The 20513-nt window shown below is 32.3% G+C and overlaps 2 protein-coding genes across 4 annotated transcripts; both read right to left on the bottom strand.

The window, feature by feature from the left end:
- Positions 1 to 2965: 2965 nt before the first annotated feature.
- LOC106717169 (dnaJ homolog subfamily C member 22) lies at positions 2966 to 5768 on the bottom strand. The gene is made up of 6 exons (XM_014510900.2): positions 5303 to 5768; positions 4965 to 5112; positions 4196 to 4397; positions 3905 to 4048; positions 3353 to 3476; positions 2966 to 3266 (listed from the first exon to the last, which is right to left on the bottom strand). The coding sequence occupies exons 1-6, from the start codon at positions 5561 to 5563 to the stop codon at positions 3039 to 3041; spliced, it is 1107 nt and encodes a 368-aa protein (XP_014366386.2). The 5' UTR covers positions 5564 to 5768; the 3' UTR covers positions 2966 to 3038.
- Positions 5769 to 8100: 2332 nt separating this feature from the next.
- LOC106717299 (PAN2-PAN3 deadenylation complex subunit PAN3) lies at positions 8101 to 20151 on the bottom strand. Of its 3 annotated transcripts, none has more exons than XM_045686291.1 (20): positions 19793 to 20151; positions 18741 to 18840; positions 18375 to 18461; positions 16859 to 16990; positions 16746 to 16772; positions 16565 to 16649; positions 16278 to 16397; positions 16082 to 16198; positions 15703 to 15822; positions 15366 to 15482; positions 13480 to 13572; positions 11974 to 12213; positions 11470 to 11624; positions 10978 to 11099; positions 10230 to 10335; positions 9807 to 9943; positions 9510 to 9588; positions 9053 to 9168; positions 8716 to 8878; positions 8101 to 8311 (listed from the first exon to the last, which is right to left on the bottom strand). In XM_045686291.1, exons 2-20 carry the CDS (start codon positions 18813 to 18815, stop codon positions 8201 to 8203), a joined length of 2202 nt encoding a protein of 733 aa, XP_045542247.1. In that variant the 5' UTR covers positions 18816 to 18840; positions 19793 to 20151; the 3' UTR covers positions 8101 to 8200. The 3 variants fall into 3 exon arrangements, with proteins under 3 accessions (XP_045542247.1, XP_045542246.1, XP_045542248.1); XM_045686290.1 differs by having other exon boundaries at positions 15366 to 15485; positions 19793 to 20148; XM_045686292.1 differs by lacking the exon at positions 16746 to 16772 and having other exon boundaries at positions 15366 to 15485; positions 19793 to 20146.
- Between the last annotated feature and the right edge of the window lie 362 nt (positions 20152 to 20513).

The following is a 20513-nucleotide window of genomic DNA, read 5'->3' as shown; positions in this document are numbered from 1 at the left end:
GACCGTCATTCATTTGTTTTTTTTCTTCTGTTTTTTTCTGTTTGCGTCACTCATTTTACAAAATGGAAAACTTAAAATATCGCATTATTTGCGAGTACGAGTTCCGCCGTGGCACTAGTGCTGCGGAAACGACTCGAAGGGTGAATAATGTGTATGGCGGTCGTGTTGCAAAAGAAAACACAGTTCGTTTTTGGTTCCAACGTTTTCGTTCTGGAAATTTCGATCTGCAGAACAAGCCCCGTGGACGGCCTGAGACTCAAGTTGATAATGAAGAGTTGAAGGCTATTGTGGAAGCGGATCCATCGCAAACCACGTCCGAGTTAGCTGCAGGCTGCGATGTTAGTGATAAAACTGTTTTAATTCACTTGAAGCAAATTGGGAAGATTAAAAAGCTTGAAAGGTGGGTACCTCACGAATTGACTGAAGCAAACCGGCAAACGCGCGTCGACCGTTGCGTTACATTACTAAACCGGCACAATAATGAAGGTATTTTAAACCGAATCATTACCTGTGATGAAAAATGGGTTCTTTACGATAATCGGAAGCGCTCAGCGCAATGGTTGCATCCTGGCCAGCCAGCCAAATCCTGCCCCAAGCGAAAATTAACCCCAAAAAAGTTACTTGTAAGCGTTTGGTGGACTAGTGCCGGTATTGTTCATTACAGTTTTCTCAAATCTGGCCAGACTATTACGGCTGATGTCTATTGTCAGCAATTGCAAACCATGATGGAAAAGCTAGCGGCTAAACAACCTAGGCTGGTCAATCGCTCCACGCCACTGCTGCTTCACGACAACGCTAGACCACACACTGCGCAACAGACGGCTACTAAATTAGAAGAGCTTCAATTGGAAAGTCTAAGACATCCTCCGTACTCCCCGGACCTTGCTCCAACAGATTACCATTTTTTTCGAAATTTGGATAACTTCTTGCAAGGGAAAAAATTCAACTCCGATGGGGCAGTCCAAATCGCCTTCAAAGATTTTATTGATTCCCGTCCCACTGGTTTTTTTAGTAAAGGGATCAATGAACTACCTATGAGATGGCAAAAGTGCATAGAAAATAATGGTTCATACTTTGATTAATTAAATATATTATATTAAAAAATATTCGACTTTTTGTTCCTCCCATACAAAACGCCAATTTCATATGTAAGGACCTAATATTAGTAAGATAGATTTTTGATTATCTGAATACAAATGCAACGTTAGTCTTACATTTAAAATGTAGCTACCTAGGAGAAATATATTTCTTTACTTGTATATGTCATTGTTAAACAAAAATAAAAATATTATTTAATATCATTGCAAGGCTCCACCGTCGCGAGGGAAAGAGATAGCGAATCATGGTGGGGTTGTCTGGATCAATAACTCATCAACGGATAGGGTTACCATAATTTTCGAGAAGTTTACCTACCATGTAATGTAACCACGATTACAGGTACGAAATCTTTACCGTATTTGATATTGTATTCATTTTAAAAATAAATATTTTGTTACACTTTTCCTATACAATTCTATTTACAACGACGTTTTGACAAAGACAAAGGGATTGCGGTTGTCTCAACGGGAACAGGTATGTTGGGATGTAATCATTATGGTCTGTATAAGATCATCGGACCATAATTTTTCAAAGGCGAAACACCTTCATAAACACTATCTGTCGCCCGCGCGAAACAGAAAAAAAACGTAATTTATTTGTCCTTCTGGACTATGATCTACATTTATGTCAAATTTCATTGAGATCCATGCAGTCGTTACGAAATTACGTTCAAACAAACATCCATCCAAACATTCGCATTTATATTAGATTTCTGTGGTACAGATAATAAATTTTTGGGCCCATTCAGTATGGTATAAGTTAAAAATTTTGAAATTAAAAAAAAATTTGCAGTCATTTGCTTTTTATAAAGTCTACAAGCTATCATGATATTTAAATTAAAAGACTATTTATTCATTCACATTACAGTACAACATATTTAGAGGATGAACTCAAAATTTATAAACTGTCCCAATTCTGTGTTGTCAAAGGGTTCAAAGGGGTAAAAAAATAATAAAAAAAACTTTCAATACAATGCTTTATTTAATAAATAATTTTACGAATCATAACAATTTATATAATTCTTTTAATTAAATTATGATATTTATAATTACTATTTAATAATTTATACTATTAATTTAATTAATAATTAATAAAATTGATTAAATGGAATGATAAGTACAAAACATGGACGGCATTAAGTATCTTTGCGAAACAGTCTCATATGTTTACAAATAAAACTGAGATTCAAATATATTTATTAATTAATTTATCTTACGTTAAAAATATTATAAAATATACATCTTTAAATAGTTCTGAAAGTCTTACGTTTTGATCAAAATATATTGATCCAAAAGCTTTAAAAAAATATTAAACTATTACAGTTGTCACAACCATTATGTTAAAGATAAAAAATATTGCCAATCTTTTACAAATTTTTATTTTTTTTTAAATCTTTTACAAAAAAAAATAGCAAAAAATTTAGTAATCCACAACCTAAATATAAAATTATAAGTAATAGATAAAACTCCACTAAAAATTATATATTTCATTGAATTTAAAATTAAATATTAAAAACTGTAGCAAAATAAATTATACAATAATATATCCTACCAAAAGAAAACAGTTATGTGTCCTTGATAAATGAAGCCTGAAGTTAATCTTTATGTTTTAATAAGTAAAAAAATAAAAAGACCAAAATATTCGTATCTTAAGACAATTGTATAAATGCATATCAGTCAATATTTTCACCATCCATTTACTAAAATCGTTAAAAAATAGTAAGATATAAAAATATGTTCAGATCTTTTAACTTACAACCTAAATATTGTTAAATATTTATATAATAAAATAATAGCAACACACTCATTTAATGACAACAAATTTACTACTTTAGTGCAGATAAATCTACACTAAGTGGCTCTTTTAAAGTCCATTAATTGAATGTGTGAGGTAAATAAAAATTAATATATTTTAATTAATAATTTTGGAATCAAATGCAATTATTCTTTATTAGGTGTAGGTTCTGAATTATCTTTCTTATTACGACGGTTCCTTCTATGTTTACTATTGGAAAGTATTTCATACGCTTGTTGGATTTCCATGAATTTTTCTTGAGCCGCACTCCTTTGAACTGGATCTTTCACTTTATCCGGATGATTCTCGCGAGACAATTTTCTCCATGTAGATGTGATTTCTTGCTGCGTTGCCGTTGGTCCGAGACCCAATACCTTTGAAGGATTTTTGAAAAATTATACAATGAAAAAAAAAACTAATAATTTGCAACAGACTGCTATAAAATTCCATGAACACTTACTTTATATGCATTTTGTTCTCCGTGAGGATCAGATAGGTCAATAATTTGTTTCCACACCTCATACCATCCGTGATGTTGAGCATATTGGTAGGTATCAAGAAGACATTGTCTTACATCCAACCACCTGGATATTAATAAACTCTATAGTCAGTTGAAATTTGCACAGACCTTGATTATAAAATATAATTAGCTTACTGTAAGGATAAGACTATGTAATAGTTAACTGGTCTAGTCATTTACATGAACATGTAAAAAACGAAATGTAAAGGTCAAATAAAGTTAAGTTGCTTGCTCATTTGTCTGTTGTATGAGTACAATATATAATTAATTTAACCGTTGCTTTCTGAAACTAAAATCTCTCTATAAAACCTATTGTTATTCCTGTCATGATCTTTGACAAAATATAGATAACATTATGTTTTCAACTAGGACTTTAGTCTCAGAAATCCACTTTAAGAAAAACAAATTAAGAAGATTTTTTTAGTGTTAGACATTTAACTGAACATTTAACTGTATAGGAAAATAAACAGTGTATTGCAAATGTAAACTCACCATGGACTTGTAAAGAAGTGATACAATGCCTCATAGATAGGGACTTCATCACCTTCACTGTCAGTAATTGTACCATAGAAGTATAAGTAGCTGCACCACATTGACAAATACAATACTGCGCACAATCCCAATATAGCAATTCGTCTGCAAATAACAAAGAAATACAAAATTGCCTTATATAAAAGCTTATAAGTTACCTCTGAACAATGTAGTAAGAGCTTAAGCCAATGTAAATCAAGAAACAATATATCGAAAATTAAATTATTTATTAGATAGGAATATTACACTCACGTAGGAAGATTGCGTCTCTTTGGAGTCCTTCTCCACTCTTTTGAAAAGGAATCAAAGGTAAGTGCAGTTGCTAGAACCATCAATGTGAACCAGACGGTTTCATCGTAAATATAGAAGCGTATTGGATATGAGGCATACGCAGCCAACAATGGCCACTTGAGAGAACCTTGCTCCCTTCCAATATTACCCACCGTCCATACACCTGCGGAAGTTTCAAAATTGTTACATAAATTGGGTACCAATACACTAATTAAATTAAATCATGAATAAACAGGAGATCTTGAATAAGCGAGAGTCCAAGAGACTGACATTTTTCTTACGTATAGGGTTCTCTCTAACCCGAGTTTCTTATTTATATAGGTTGCCTGTTGGGACTGGACAATGACTAGTTTATAAAGGTTCCTTGTATATACAGGTTTGACTGCATCTTACTGCATATGCTTAACTTTTAAAACTACCTGGACGACCTCTTCTCATAGTATGTTTTTAAACAATGCCACCTTCTAGTGATATTTATTTAAAGGATTTAAATCTTGATTTAAAACCATATATCGTTTTATACGATCGTATAAAACTACATAATTTTTTATAATATTTTACATGCTTACAAATAATTTGATACTATGATTCATGTTTCAAATTTGATAAATATTTGATGCAACAATTTTGACATAGAATTTTACAATTTACACAGTAACTAGTAATATAACTCAAATCATTCCAGTAAATTTATCTTGTAATAGCTTTATTATATTTCATGTAATCTTACCAAGTGCTGTCACCAAGGGTATGAGATAGTTGAGATATCTTAAATTGATACCCCAAAAGTTATCAGGTGGCACTGCTGACATCATCATCTGCCCCCACGAGTACCCCACCATCAACATTCCAGTGAAGCGATTCATTGAGAATGGTGGCTGAAAGTTATTAACATTGACTAAAATAACATTCTATTTTAATTTAATCAAACATATTACGTTATTGTAGCAGTTTTGTTAAGCAAACAGCTCAGTGTAATACATTTCATACATTTGCATCATTCATAAACATATAGCCAAACGGCCAAGTTATAAATTAAAAGAACCTCAACATCATTAATTGTCTTACCTTCTTATTGTGATGGATTCTCTTTATCACCTCTTTCATTTGTTGGGGATCTTCATTCACATCTTTGACATAACGTGGAAGACGAAACACCTCACTCAGCCATCCGATCCCGAAACCACCAAGAGTTGTCCACCAAACAAAAGCATGTCTATCCCGTCTTAGATAAAAGTGATGTAGTCCAAATATACCGCCAAAAAGCCATAGAATGTAAGCCCACAGCAAAGATTTCTTCCCCGACATTGAATAACCTCCTAACCCCATTCTCGCTGATATTTGTGCTCAATTTGCTAACGATTTTAAAGGCAACTGTTGACGACACAAGTGTTTCGTCTAGTGAAATTACCAGTATAAAACATTAAATTCCACGTTTAATAAATAGATGACAAATCAAAGTTTTAGTACTATGACACGTAAAATTTTAAAGCGACTCATATAGTATTTTATAGTACTAGAAAACTATAATATTATATTTTGCGTTTCATTACTATTTAAATTCTTTCATTTATAACTGCCTACGAGTCATTAAAATTTATAAAAATTACTTTAAAAATTTAAACAGTTAAAATAACTTGACACACAAACACAAATACTTCAAAACTTAAAACTATAAAACGTCACGTCACATTTGAAGTAACGTTTCTGTGTTTCGAAATAACCGGTAAGAATGTAAAAATCGGTATTTTTATAATCCTGTCAAAATTACCGATAGTTCAAGATCGATTTTTTAGTTTTTGAATAATTATCGTCACGCGAGGTAATTTCTAGTGACGAGAAATTACCTCGCGTGACGATAATTATTCGAGCTGAAGAATTTTCTATTCCTATAGTTAGTGTCAAACGAAACCGTCGTAATATGTTTTAAACTGACATTTTAGTCTCAAAACCCTCGGTCAATCTTATTTTTACCATTCTACAGCAATATTATTTCGATATGTACACAAATAGTTTCCATTAGTATTATTTCTGTGCCAACATTTACGACCTGTCGCTCGCCAGCAACTCCGTCTTCACGAAAATAAAAAAATAACATCTCATCTACATCTATGCCAAATTTCACCGAGATCCGTTCTGGAGATACCTTAAACAAATATCCATCTATCCATCCAAACATTGACATTTATAATATTAGTAAGATAATAGCGATACGATAAGTTATCACTATCTTAACATTTGCATGTCGTAGTATCACCATCATTCTCATTAGTTTAAAAATATATTATGGTTTTATACAGGTGTACACTTAAAATTGACGGTAACAGTATATATTCTGTATCTGTTATAAATATCATTAAATAGTTTACAAAAATGAAACACAGAAAATTATTTATTCTTTATTTCTTAAAAAAAATATATACTTAAAATTATCTCAAAATATTTAAAATCAATTTAATTTTGTGATGTAGCGTAGTTGCAACCTCTACGTAGATCGGAATTTGCAATAGCTACTATAGAATTAATCAAAAGTAAATAAAAAAATTACAGTTTTCATAACTAATAAACTTTATAACCGGGCAAAATCAATGTTAAAACATTATACACCTACACATTTATTTTATTACACGTTTACATTAAAACCGCATATTATTCATGAGGATTGTAAGACATTTAAGATAAATACATTTAAAGACACATAGATCAAAATTCTATTTTCCATATATCTTATTAAATATATCTCGTAAGTAATTCTTACGGTGCTGATATTACTAGACAATTTTGCATCAGTGACCCGACTCTTGTCTGAGTTTTGATGCCAATACACATAAATATATTGTGCACATAAACACATAAGAATCGTTTCTCCTATAGAAAAACGTTCTCGTGAGATAATAGAAATTATCTGCATATTGCATAAGTAAATATATACTAACATTTGATAAATAAATATATATGACTTTAAGTAGTCATTTGCACACTTAAAAGATGTTAATACTAGACATTAAAACATTGATTTGCTACATTTTTAATCAACGTTCTTTAACTGTATTTAATGTACAGTACTGCTTCAAATTGTATAGCAGATTATCTTCTACGTATTAATCAGATATTTTAAAATCATTGTCATTTCGGAAATTTTATAGCGGAAGAAACATTGACTTGATATTAAATGCATAAAAGTATACCCCATCCCAGAAGAAATTGACAACTGTATGTTTACTTATTCTATAATATAATAGTAGTGCCGAGTTATAAATCTAGTTTTGTAGGCTGGAAACAGCCGGCTGAGTGGATTACAAATTCAGATCTACGTAACACTACAGTGTATCATGTTCACCAACGTGAACTTGACTGAGGTACGTCAAAGACAACAATCAGCTGGAAAAAAATAAATACAAACACCTTACAATTAACTCATTCTCGACTAATCGTTGCTTCAGAAACCAACAAATCTGTCAGATATTTAGATATTTCCTAAGCTGATTGTATGCTTTAAAATTTTGAATTCACACGAGATATTTGTGATTTTGGAATGTTTGTGGCGTTTTGTTCAGGCGGCTGTTCTGTTTCGGCGCTATACAAAACTATAATTGGATAATTGAAGCTTTTTAAGTGGCCGTTTTGAGATGATTTTAATAAACATGTATCCGAATGCCACTCACATTTTAATAAATATCCAACTAATTCTAAAATGATGTCAAATAGTAGAGCGTCATCCGTTTAAGATATTACGCTCCGTAAAAATGAGATCGCATTATATCTCAGTGCTGGGTTATCATATTCCAAGGATCATACAACAGGCCGTTGTGTTGTGGTAATGCTATCGGCCTTTGCCAAATATCAATACATGTTACATATAGAAAGTAAAATAAGATATATGTATCGTGTATTGATTGTTATCATATGTTTATGATATTTGGCTTAATGTATATCCAATGGTACGACTGAGTCTGGTGTTAATTGTCACAAGAAGGCCGACTGCAGCACCTCTTCAACAGCCTGCTCCAAGCAATGCTTCAGCTCAGCATATGTCACCACGAACACACTCTGCTCATCACGAGACATCAGCACCACCTGACAAATAACATCATTAATATCATCTCGGTAAAAATTTGTCTTAATTTAGTTAATTAATTAATCTATATATAAAAGAAAGTCGTGTTAGTTACACTATTTATAATTCAAGATCGGTCGAACTGATTTAGCTGAAAATTGATGGGTGGTAGCTTAGAACTAGGAGATGGACATAGGAACTTTTTTTTTTAATCTTGTGGGCATTTTTTTTCCGCGCGGACGGAGTCGCGGGTAAAAGCTAGTTTTAAATAAAACTTAAATTAATAATTTAATTAGTTTTAATGTTTTAATTTAGTTTTTAATCCACATTTCATCATCATCTAGATATCTACACTTACTTTATACTGCGATAAGTTTTTATTTTAAGTTACGGACATTGTACATATTTATTTGTGTAATATTACCTTAGTGTTGCTACCGCTGTCAAGATGGTTGAGACAGTACGTCAGATGAGCCTGATCGAACCAAGGTCTTCCATCCTCAGTCACCGAGTGGAATACATAGTCACGGAACAACTTCAGCATGTACCGACCACCAGTCTCTGACCACTCCGGGTCCATGTTCAATCTGGAATTATATCAAAAATTACTACTAGTTCACTTAAATCAAATTTCACATATATTTGTGTATTTTTTTATTAATATACTTTAATTAATAATTAATTAACATCAATAATAGGTAAATTGACGAAGTGTCTGTATTTGTATAATTTTAACTTTTTCTAATACAAATTATACTTACTCGGGACGTTCATTAACAACACCAAGTTTGATCAGGATCCTCAAGAGGCGACCGTTATCCATTTCGTGTGCCAATTGCTCTTCAAAAACATCGGCACGACGCTCCAAAGCTTCCACCTAAATAATACATATTGAAGCAGTATAACATATCTTAGATAATATAACTTGTACAGTGGCCTCTGCTTGCGGTATTCAAACTTTAAAGCTAGAATCTTTTGAATGTTTTGTACGTCTTAAATTTATAATGGCCAATTAATAATTTTACCATATTTTACACTGTATAATATTTTAAATGTTGAAAAAATTTATAGAAAATGACGGAGTTAATGTTCATTGTTATATGGCAATTTTTGTAACTGAAACACCGTGAACGGAAGTGACTGTACTTCATTAAATTCTAACATACATTGAATTTTATACTTTAAATGTTTTCGAATATGAGAATTAAAAACAAATACCTGAGTATAAAACCTGGCGCCTATCATCGGCATGAGATCAGTTACGGTGCGTCGGCCGGGAGATTTCGTCAACAAGAATCTAATCGAATACAACTACATTAGATAAATAAATATGGTGTGAAAAATTACAAATACAAATATATTATGTTACAACCAGAGATAAACAACCTTTGCTCCCTAATTAGAATATGTAGTATAAGATTTTGTTAACTAATTTTTATGATTTCAACGCTTTCATCAATTGACCATAGTTTACCGATCCCTGTATTATACAATTCAATATTAATTAATACATACATTATCAAATTCTGCAGATCAGCAGAATAAGTTCTGGAGACAAGGTCCATGGAGGCGGCGAGATTATCGCAATGCATTGAGCGGCACGCGAGAGCAAGGGCCAGCCGACCCAAAGCTACTAAATCATCCTGCTGGGCCTAGGAAAAATATATATAATAAATTATAAAGTACACCCTATAATAAATTATAACATACAACATAACTCTATATATTTCGCACTGTATAAGTCAGAATTTAAAAGAGTCTAAATCTATCTACATTAATAGTTACTGCCAACGAAACACCACAGCTTATAGCCTGTCCAGGAAAATACAGAGGTAAGTATAGTGCTAACCAAATTTAACAGCAGCTCCGAATATCCGTTGTGCACAAATGTGCTCGCAGATAACATCGAGCCGCCATAAAGTTTGAATCTTATAATACCTGTATGATGTCTATGGAATTGTGATGTTCGATGACATCAGCAGTACCGCACCAGGAAATGCGAACTCTGCATCCGTTCATCACTACCTTGGATGGATCCAATGTCCTGAATAAATAAATATAGCATTAATTCCCAAATTATTATATAATTTTGTCATATATCTTGAAGGCTCTTAACTTCATCAAAGTCATTGTGCAATACATATTAGGTATATCGGGTTAAGAGGGGAGTTTATTGAGGAGTGTTCAGATAACATTGTGTCAATAAGATATTTGGAAAAAACTACATTTTAATACAAGCTAAAAAAATAAGAAAAACTGCACATTATGCTAAAACTTATAAATGTCGTCCGTCGTTTGGGAATCTGTCCGCGACATTAAAAACAAAACTGAATAAGTAGTCTATGTGCTTTTCTAGACTATGATCTACATCTAAGCCAAATTACATCTAGATCTGTTGAGTTGTTCTGAAAATACCTTCAAATAAACATTCATCCATCCATCCATCTAAATTTGTTATCACTAATATCTTCATCTCAAAATTTTCACAATATTATTGAAAATGTGAACTTAAATAATGTCTGCCATATATAAAATTTGACATTCCTCTGTTCTTTTTAAGATCGATTTAAAATGTAATTTAGTAAAAAAAAAAACAGGATACTTTATTATTCCAATATTACTTAGTTTAAGGTTTACAAAGTTATGTATTGTTGTATAGCATTATAAAAAAAAAGATGTCGTCCACCTGCAAGCGAGTCCAGCAGTGTGTATGGCGCGCAAGGCGGCCGTCAACTGCACGAGGAAACTCCACAGAACCGCCTCCGGGAGTAATGCACCACAAGCCAAAGCACGGAGCATAGCGTTTTTCTATACAAGAAAAAAAAACAATAAATAATACATAAAGATAATAAATTTCAAATCCAATATTTTCATTGTATTAATAAAACTAGCGGAGTCCGAATACAGATTAGACAGATAAAAATAGGTTTCTCAGCTAAGCGAATACTTCATGTTCACGAAATGATTTTTTTTTTAATTTCACATACACTCTTAATTTATCTTTCCTTGTACAAATTAGTTGCAGAAATTAGTATTTTATATTTCTCATTATATGAACCATTTACTTCAACTTTTTTTTTTATTATATACTATATTACAACATTACTGCTGGAGCTTTTTGTCAGAATAAAATGAGGGTAAAGTTCTTGAGTGAGTGTAAACTTTTTGTATGTCTTACCTGGTGAGTATAAGGACGAGGTGCATCCGGATCAGAAGAGAATGGATCATGTAAAGTGCCATTGGAGTCAGAGGAGTTTCCAGCGCCATTGTTACGTATGTACTTGCTCATGAGTGTCTCACAACCAGGATGATAATCATACACCATCACCAATGCTGTAAAAAAGATATATATATAGTGAAGAACCCTTCGGTCCCTCAAGATGATTTAGGACAGACACTGGCACACTACTAACACACTGGAGCGAAGGCGCACGTCCGCTTCGGACCGCGTTCGTCACTCAACTACCCTCGTATATTGACATTGACAGCTGTCCCTTTCAGTGTGGTACACGAGACAGTGTATTGTATCTATTGTATAGATACAATACACTACATGTAGTAAATAGTAATATTTAAAAATAAATACATCCAATAACTATAGACATCTATTAAGGAAACACTTATACAAAAAACATAAAGCCTTTCATTTTCTTAGTAACAATTTTTTTAAATTTCTACTTACAGTTATCTCCAAAGGCCACAGTAGTGAAGCACTCCTGGAGTCTAACAACATTGGGATGGTCCAACTGCTTCCAGAGATCAAGGCGAGGACTGGGCATAGCGGAGTACGCGTGAAGACGGCGCAGAGCTATATGCTCTCCGCTCTGACGGTGAGCAGCACGATACGATGATGTCAACGAGTGGGGTCCAACACCCTCTAATGGCACCAAATCCGAATACATCTCCACGTTCTCTGGTAACTCTGGAACAATATTATTTAATGCAACACACACAGTAGCAATGAATAATTTAAACACTCGGGGTATTATCTAGTGATGCAACGGAAGTGTCTTACCGGAACCAGAAACGGAAACAGATGTCAAAAATAAATTTTAGCAGAAACGGAAACGGATGCGGAAACAGAAGTGTAAATAATAATAAAAAACATATTTACAAAAATATTTTTTTCGGTAAAAACAGTTTGTATTCGTTTTTAATTTATTAATGCATTGGATATCGGTGTCCTTTAGCCTTCAATGTATGTATTTTTACTGCGCTGCAATAAGTTAAAATAGGCGTTTTTTTTTTTAATTTATTTCCAGGAAACAAAATTACACTATTTACAAATTAAAGTTCGCCAAACCACTCGTGTTGACAAACGACAAATATATTTCTAACTATATAATGATGATGATATATTACATGGTTATCACTTATTCAAAAGTACATTTAATAACTCGTAAGTATGAAATAGTCACATTTTGCCAGTTGTCAAATTTTATATGGACAACAACTAGACAGTTTACTCCAGCAAGAGAAACTGATTGTTTCAAACAGCAGCAGAAAATATTACGCGCTTAAATTCACAAAATAGTACGTAAACAAACAAATGCGACAAGTGCCGAAAGGCCGCGCACGGACTGCCCGTCTCGCGCCGCGCATTTGGATCTCTCAGCCGTCGTAAAGTTCCGTTTTATCTCCGTTATAAAAGTTGCGGAAACAGAAGCAGAAACGGATGTTGAAAAGCACGCGGAACTTCCGCACTTGCGGAAACGGAAACAGACATCCGTTGCATCACTAGTATTATCATATAAAGCTTGCAATGGGTTTTAGAGTTAAAAATCCTCCTTTAAAACATCTATGTTTTTCTAAAGATAATGACAAGGATGACGATATATTTTATATAGAGATTTTTATCTCAGAATCCCACAGTTAGACAGACGGTCTTGCTAATATATTTTAACTTGAACACACGTCATATGAGATAAAACATGGTTACTAAAACATTTATGCGTAGTGTTATTTAGAATAGTCCAGACGGTCTCTGAGTGAGAGCACTTTATTTTTCCTCTCTTTCAACATATGACGTCATTGATCGAATTCATTTAAATGGCTAAACAGATTGTGTTAACCCAATGTACAATTTAACTTGTAAAATAGGTTTATTTTTGTGAATCTAAATAAATTCTGAACGTTTTGAAAATCATACACATGGGGAATATCAAATAGTATATATTAATTTTCTTACCTATATATTGATAGGGCATCAGAAATATATCTTTGTTCCTCTGGTATGTCTCCGCTTTAATAGTTTCTGGCATGTAGAATGACTCAGCAAGACCTGAAGACAAAATATCTTATTTAACATTTACACCACAGAAAGAAAATCAGCGACAAACTCTAATTTTATAGAAAATATTTGTATATTTATCTCCCACTCATTCCTCACTTACTTGACAAATTTCTATAATTTAGTAGCGTACTAAAAACGTAAAAAATTAAAATAAAATGGACTTCAGATTTGCAACACATTCGCAATAATCAAAAAGAAAAAAATCTAACATTAAGATAACTTATTGCATCGCAACTGGCAAAGGTATTTAAAAATTACTTATCTACTACTTGTCTATATCTCACTTAATATTATAAATGCGAAAGTTGGTCGACGAAGGTACCTCCAGAACGGCTGCATGGATCTTGTTAAAATTTGGCACAGATGTAGTACATAGTTGGGAAAAACAGCTATGCTACTAATTAAGTTTTTTTTTTTAATTCCGCGCGGTAACAGTTGCGGGCGACACGACAGCTAGTTATAAATATAGCATAATTTTTGCAAAGCTGTTTCAATAATATTAAAACTATAGCTATTTTAATGCCAAAGGTTTAGAAAAATCTCTGCATTTCTGTTAAAATTCTTGAGTAATTTGTAATATATTGCATTTATCTACCAAAATGACATTTAACATCAGATCAACAAAATGAAAGCAAAGCAATTTAAATAAAGCAAAAAATCGCTATTGTAGCTATAATCGCTTCATCATCATCATCAGCTCACTATACATCCCCACTTAGGTGCTCGGAGCCTATCTAAACTTAGGGGTGACTAGGACATAGTCAACCATGCTGGCCCAGAGCGGGTTGACTTCACACATATCTTTGTAATATGGAATCGCTTCAATAATGAAAAAAAAAATGGATTCGCATAAAAACAGAAATTAAAACTAAACATTTGTCAAGTTGTTAATAATAAATTGATAATTGATGGATGAATGGATGGATGTTTGTTTGAAGGTATCTCCGTCGTTACGCAGAACGTTGAACCATTGTTCTACAGATCTTAATGAAATTTAGCACAGCTTATATATAGTCTGGAAGAACACTTAGTGTACTTTTCAAGTTTTTTTTTTATAATTTCGCGCGGACGGTATCGCGGGCGACAGCTAGTGTTACATAACATTTAAATAAGACGGGCATTAATATTTATTTATTTAGCTTTAGTTATACTTGGATTGTTTAATAATTAAAAATGAGAGCCAAATAATGAATACTATGTAGTATTTAATTTATTGCAGTTAAAAGGTAATACATTTTTTTTAAATATAGGTATATTTTCCATTTTAGGTATACTTATTGCTTTTGTCTAAATTAAATAGACACAGTACACAGCGCAGCATCGAATGTAATCCATCGATTTTGAAACATTGTTCATGTGTAAACATTAACTGTGCATTTCCACTACTGAACTGTACGAAAACAAAGATATTGAGAGGATTGACAATATTTTTTCTACATTTCGACAGTGGAAACGCACAGTAACTAAAACAACGCAAGAGCTAAAATTAAAAAACTATACTATACTAAAAATTTGCTTGATCTGCAGTACAAAAAAAATACACAAAGCATAACTTACTAGCAAAGAAGTCGAATAGCTAAGAGAAATATTAAGCAATTCGCTTATCTGAATTTCTAAACATGCAAAACTCCTCTCCAATAGTATCTTCGAATAAAAAAATATATTTACAATTGTTTAAGAAAACGAAGTCACTGGTGTTCATGTTATTTGAAATGCATAGCTTCATACTAATTTTTTTCGCCTATAATAGAGTAAAATTAAAATACAAGAAATCTACATACCGGACTTGGGTATTATGGGACTTGGACCCATGTGAGTCGGAGTGCTGCAATACATTTGCGATGGGTAGCCCGAAGATGGGCTCGGACCTCCACTAGCTCCCATCATCTGTTCTGCACCTGCTAGGAAATTATTTACAATATACAACATATGCATAGATGTATGAAGATATTTAAATTTTGGTATTTTTTAGAATTTTCAATTGTATTATGCCATTGACCTTCGATATTTCAATTCAAAAATTACCATGTGCCGTTAAAATCTGCCGGCTTCTTTAAGTTAATCATCACATACATTTGATAAAATAGTGTTTATGTTTGCAGTGAGTTAAATACATACCAGGCTTAGAAATCATCGGGCCTGGCACCATGTGACTGGGAGTGCTACAGAACATTTGGGAGGCGTAGGATGATGAGGCGCTAGGCACCGCACCAGCGCCACGACAAGCTTCAGCCCCGACTGTGATATAAAATAGCAATCATATAACCAAAGAATAACAAAGAGTAAGGAAGAATTACTTATTAACATATTCAATACTTCTCAAATCTTAATCTTCTAAAGTGAACATGACGGGAGAGTCAATAGCTGTGAATTTATTTGAGCCATACCACTTGCAAATAACAGCAAGAATTTAACTATATGAAAAAGTATATCTTTACAATGTAATAAGAAGTCAAAAGATAAAAAATAAAATCTAAAAAATAAAATTACTACTTACCAGGCTTGGGAACCATCAGATTCGGTCCCATATGAGTTGGAGTGCTGCAGAACATTTGGGAGGAATATCCGGAAGATTGACTCGGACCACCACTAACTCCAAGGCCCGGATCCGGACCTGTAGGTTGACAATAATCAAACAAATTAACACTTCACTCCAAGAAATTATTTGCTAGTTTGTGAAATAAAATACATACCAGGCTTAGATATCATTGGGCCTGGCACCATATGAGTTGGGGTATTACAGAACATTTGTGATGCATATGATGAAGATGCACTCGGGCCTGGGTTACCTCCACGGCAAGATTCCGAATTAGCTGAGAAATAACATTTTAAAGACAAATTCATCTATTCAACATTAAGATTATGTATCCCACCTTAACAGCTTTTACAAAAGCTATATAAATTGTGCATAAGCTACATATGCATATAATAATGTATCTATTTATATGATTGATCAAAAACTAAAATAATATTCACGTACCCAAGGAAGCCGAAGAATTCAGGGCTCCGGAAGTATTGAGGCCTTCATTTGTTGAATAAAAGTATGTTGTACCACCAACATTCTCCTAATAAATAAACATTAAATAACTTTAAGTCACAGTCACAAATAATAAATTGTATATACAAATAATTTTACATTTATTTTTCAATGTTGAAATTACCTGTTTATCATAGACGCTTAAAAATATCTGGCAATTTGAAACAAACACACAAATATGAGATAAGTACAATACAAATTGCATTAAAAAATGTGACATACATAATTCACATTTACCTGATGTACTTGCATATTGGGCACAGGGACCATGGTAGAAGGTGGCGAGTTTTCTGGAGACTCAGGTAAAACATTCGTTGGAGGTGGTGGTAAAGTGAAGTAATTCATGGGAACATATTCACTTATAAATACCTAAAATTGATATAATACTTCATACAAATATTATAAATGTCATTGTTTAGATGAATGGATGGATGTTTGTTTGTAGGCATCTCCAGAACGGCCCAATGGATCTTTATGAAATTTGGCACATATGTAGAACATAGTCTGGAAGAACACGTAGGCTACTTTTTAAGTTTTTTTTTGTATTCGCGCAGACGGAGTCGCGGGCGACTGTTAGTTAATAATAATTATGAAAACTCGTTATTGACCAACTTTTGAGAATATACAAATGGAAAAGTATTAATTTTGGCATAAAGACTGTACCAAAAGAAAATAAATAATTTTTTTTAAGGAGAAGGGGTCACCCGACAGCGGTTCCGCTAATATTAGTTGATTCGACCTATTGCAGATGCATTACCAATCTTTATCTCTGCCAGCACCTTGGGGGTTGCATGACTACATATTTAACATCACAATTAATTGACTAGATGTTTCAAATTACATCCCCCCACTAAATCTGTTTAATCTTTTCTGTGAATTTCAAAGGATATTTATGAAAAAAACATCAAGAACTTGTAAGATATTATGTAAATATTATAATAGATAATCTATTATTGAAGACCATATGTGTAAACATAAATATCACAATTTAAGTAAAAAAATTGTTAGTCAACATGGTTGGAGAAGAAGAAGAAGAAGTTACAGCAAATATAACATTGTCTAACCCAAAGGAATAGGCACCTTCCAAACAATTGGCTAAATGTTGCCTCTATTTCTGTTGTACTATAATGTATCCATAATGAATATATCGCTAAAGAAAATATCCAGCTATTGATATATAATTAGAAAATATTAACACATCTGATGCCAGCGACTGACTTGATAAATTAATTTTCATACAAAAAAAGTCAAATTGGCATGGAAAGTGCTAAAATTACATAAAATCACAATGGGTGTTATATGTTAATGAACTATTGTTAATTAGCTGTCGCATGTGACTCCATCTGCATGGGATTTAAAAAAACTAAATAAATAACCTATGTGTTCTTCCAGACAATGTTCTACATGTATGGTAAATTTCAGCGAGATCCATGCAGCTGTTCTGAAAATACCTTCATACCAATATCCATCCAACCAAACATTCACATTTATAACATTAGTAAGATTTGTGAACTTTAACTATGAGATAGTGAAGTTATTTAAATTAATTACATTATTAATTAGAAAAAGTGCTTCAATTATTTAAAAAAAAAAAATTATCTCATAGTAAGTTCTTCACATTTTATTGATCTTAAAGTGAATATCACAGAACAAATTTGTTAAATTTCAAAACAAATCAAAGATGAAATAAAATTATGTTATGTTTATTTATTTCCCTGAGTAAAGCTACAAATGAGGTTAACTACACACTTACCTTTCTCATGGCAGGTGGAGAAGACTCCAAACTGAGCTGACCCATAGACTGGTTCAAAGATCTTGTGGGAGTGGTGGCGGAATGATTCTGGAATTATTAGTATATTTACCCACATGGAAGTTGAAAATATATCTAAGAAATAATTGATGTACAAAAATTTCATTTGAAAATTTCTTTGTAACTGCATATTTTCAATCAAAATACTCTAAATTGGTAGAAAATCTACAAGTTCATTTGAGTTTTCATCAAAGATCGCTTTCCTTTCACTAGACGCCAAATCTTATCTGTGTTTATAGTTATTTATAAAAGCAGTTTTGATTTTATGTGAAGTACTTCAAAGTATTGTTAAAGAAATATATTTCATACCATATATGTGGCCAATTTGGATTCCTGAGGTAGTCCATTGGGAGGTGAGTATTGCATATAGATTGAGGGGTCCATTTTGGTTAAGTTAAATCACGTCCAGCTAACCACAGATAAGGACAATTAACATTATTAGTGTTTTTGTTAGATAATTAATTATTCATATGACAATTTGTATTAAATAAAATAAAAATCGATTTTAATAATTCTATATAACTTCTATTTTGTGAAAAGAAATATTTTTGTTATAAGGAAATTCTTTTGCACTACACAAATCAATACATTTTTGTGTGTGTATACAAAAAAAGCAAATGGCTACACCTCATCACTGAAACAATCAAATTATTGCTGCACAACAATCTAGATGCAGAATGCAGAATTGCCTCCATTTAATACAAAGAAAAGAGGATGATCCTTTCCTCCTCTGCCAATTCAACAATCCTATCCAGAAAGAACCAAAAAAAAAATAGAATTTGGTCTAAGTTTATGCAAATTGTTCAATTTACAAATCTATTTGTTTTAAACTTTTTTCAATACACTTCATGTACTGAACATGGTGAAAGAAAAACCTTTTTAATTTTTAATTTTGTAATGATTTTTACTAAAATAATTTGAGTTTCTTTGTTATAATATTTATTTCCATTTCAAAACCTAATATGTATGGAGCATAGATTACTTTTAACTGTAATTAACTAGGAGATAAATCTGCAAATGTCGAAATTGTTTATGATGAGTAATATGAGATATATATTAATTTATTTTTTATTAAAGATGGATGACGGGAAAAGTAATAGTAATCGTAACAATGTTGCTCAAATTATCGATTACCCTTTCAATATTGCATTTACAAATAATATGACAATATGTTTGTTAAACATATTATATATTTTATCTTACCATATGTTATTTAAAATCTTCAATATCTGCGACTAAAAAATATGTTGTACTTATAGTAGTAAAATGTCGTTTTTTTCTCTCGAGGTATCCCTTGAATATGTAGGTACAATTTTGACATTACGTAGAAAGATGTATATATCAAAAATATGTAGACTCACCTGATAATTTATACTTCTAGTATTTCATTTTTTCTTCGGTGCTCCTGTTCCTATCAAATTTATATATAACCATTGAAAACAAAAGGTCTAGACATTTTTACAAAGTGCTTTCTTTTCTGCCTACTGTATTCCTTGACGTTCTGTCAAGCCTTCACAAATTACTATACTTTTACGGGAATTGTTTTTAAGAGTGTAATGATAGAACATTAACAACTAATTTGTTCACAATCAATTCATAATATGAATCAATAATTCACTATTTTTTCCTACGCAAAAAACATTGGATGGTGGATAAAGGACACGAAGCAAATACATAATACAGCTATGTAAGTAAAATTGTGTGCGTGTTAAATATGTATGTGTATGTAACCATAACCAACCAATTGAGTTTGAGCAGCAATCATAGACAACAGGTTATTATAGACGATTCAATATCCAAACAGTATTGCGCATTCATAACGCGAGAAAGTAATTAGTGTCGAAAGGCAGGAAAATCTCTAGAGATAGTGTCTAGAGACAACTTGTCCTTTTCCCAGAGGGACAATAGTGGCGCGTGCTGTGTTGGTAGGAGCTGGGATAAGACAAACCAAATTATGATAACTCATTAGCGCCCTCCTGTCATTATAAACAATGTCGGAAAGTGACAGCTCTGATGAATGGATAGGGTATAAACTTTGGAATTTTGTGCCAATTTAATTTTTTGCCATTTTGTCGCTAACGG

Source organism: Papilio machaon, chromosome Z (genome assembly GCF_912999745.1).
Source record: "Papilio machaon chromosome Z, ilPapMach1.1, whole genome shotgun sequence".
NCBI lineage: Eukaryota > Metazoa > Arthropoda > Insecta > Lepidoptera > Papilionidae > Papilio > Papilio machaon.
This window is presented reverse-complemented; position numbering and strand designations above follow the sequence as displayed.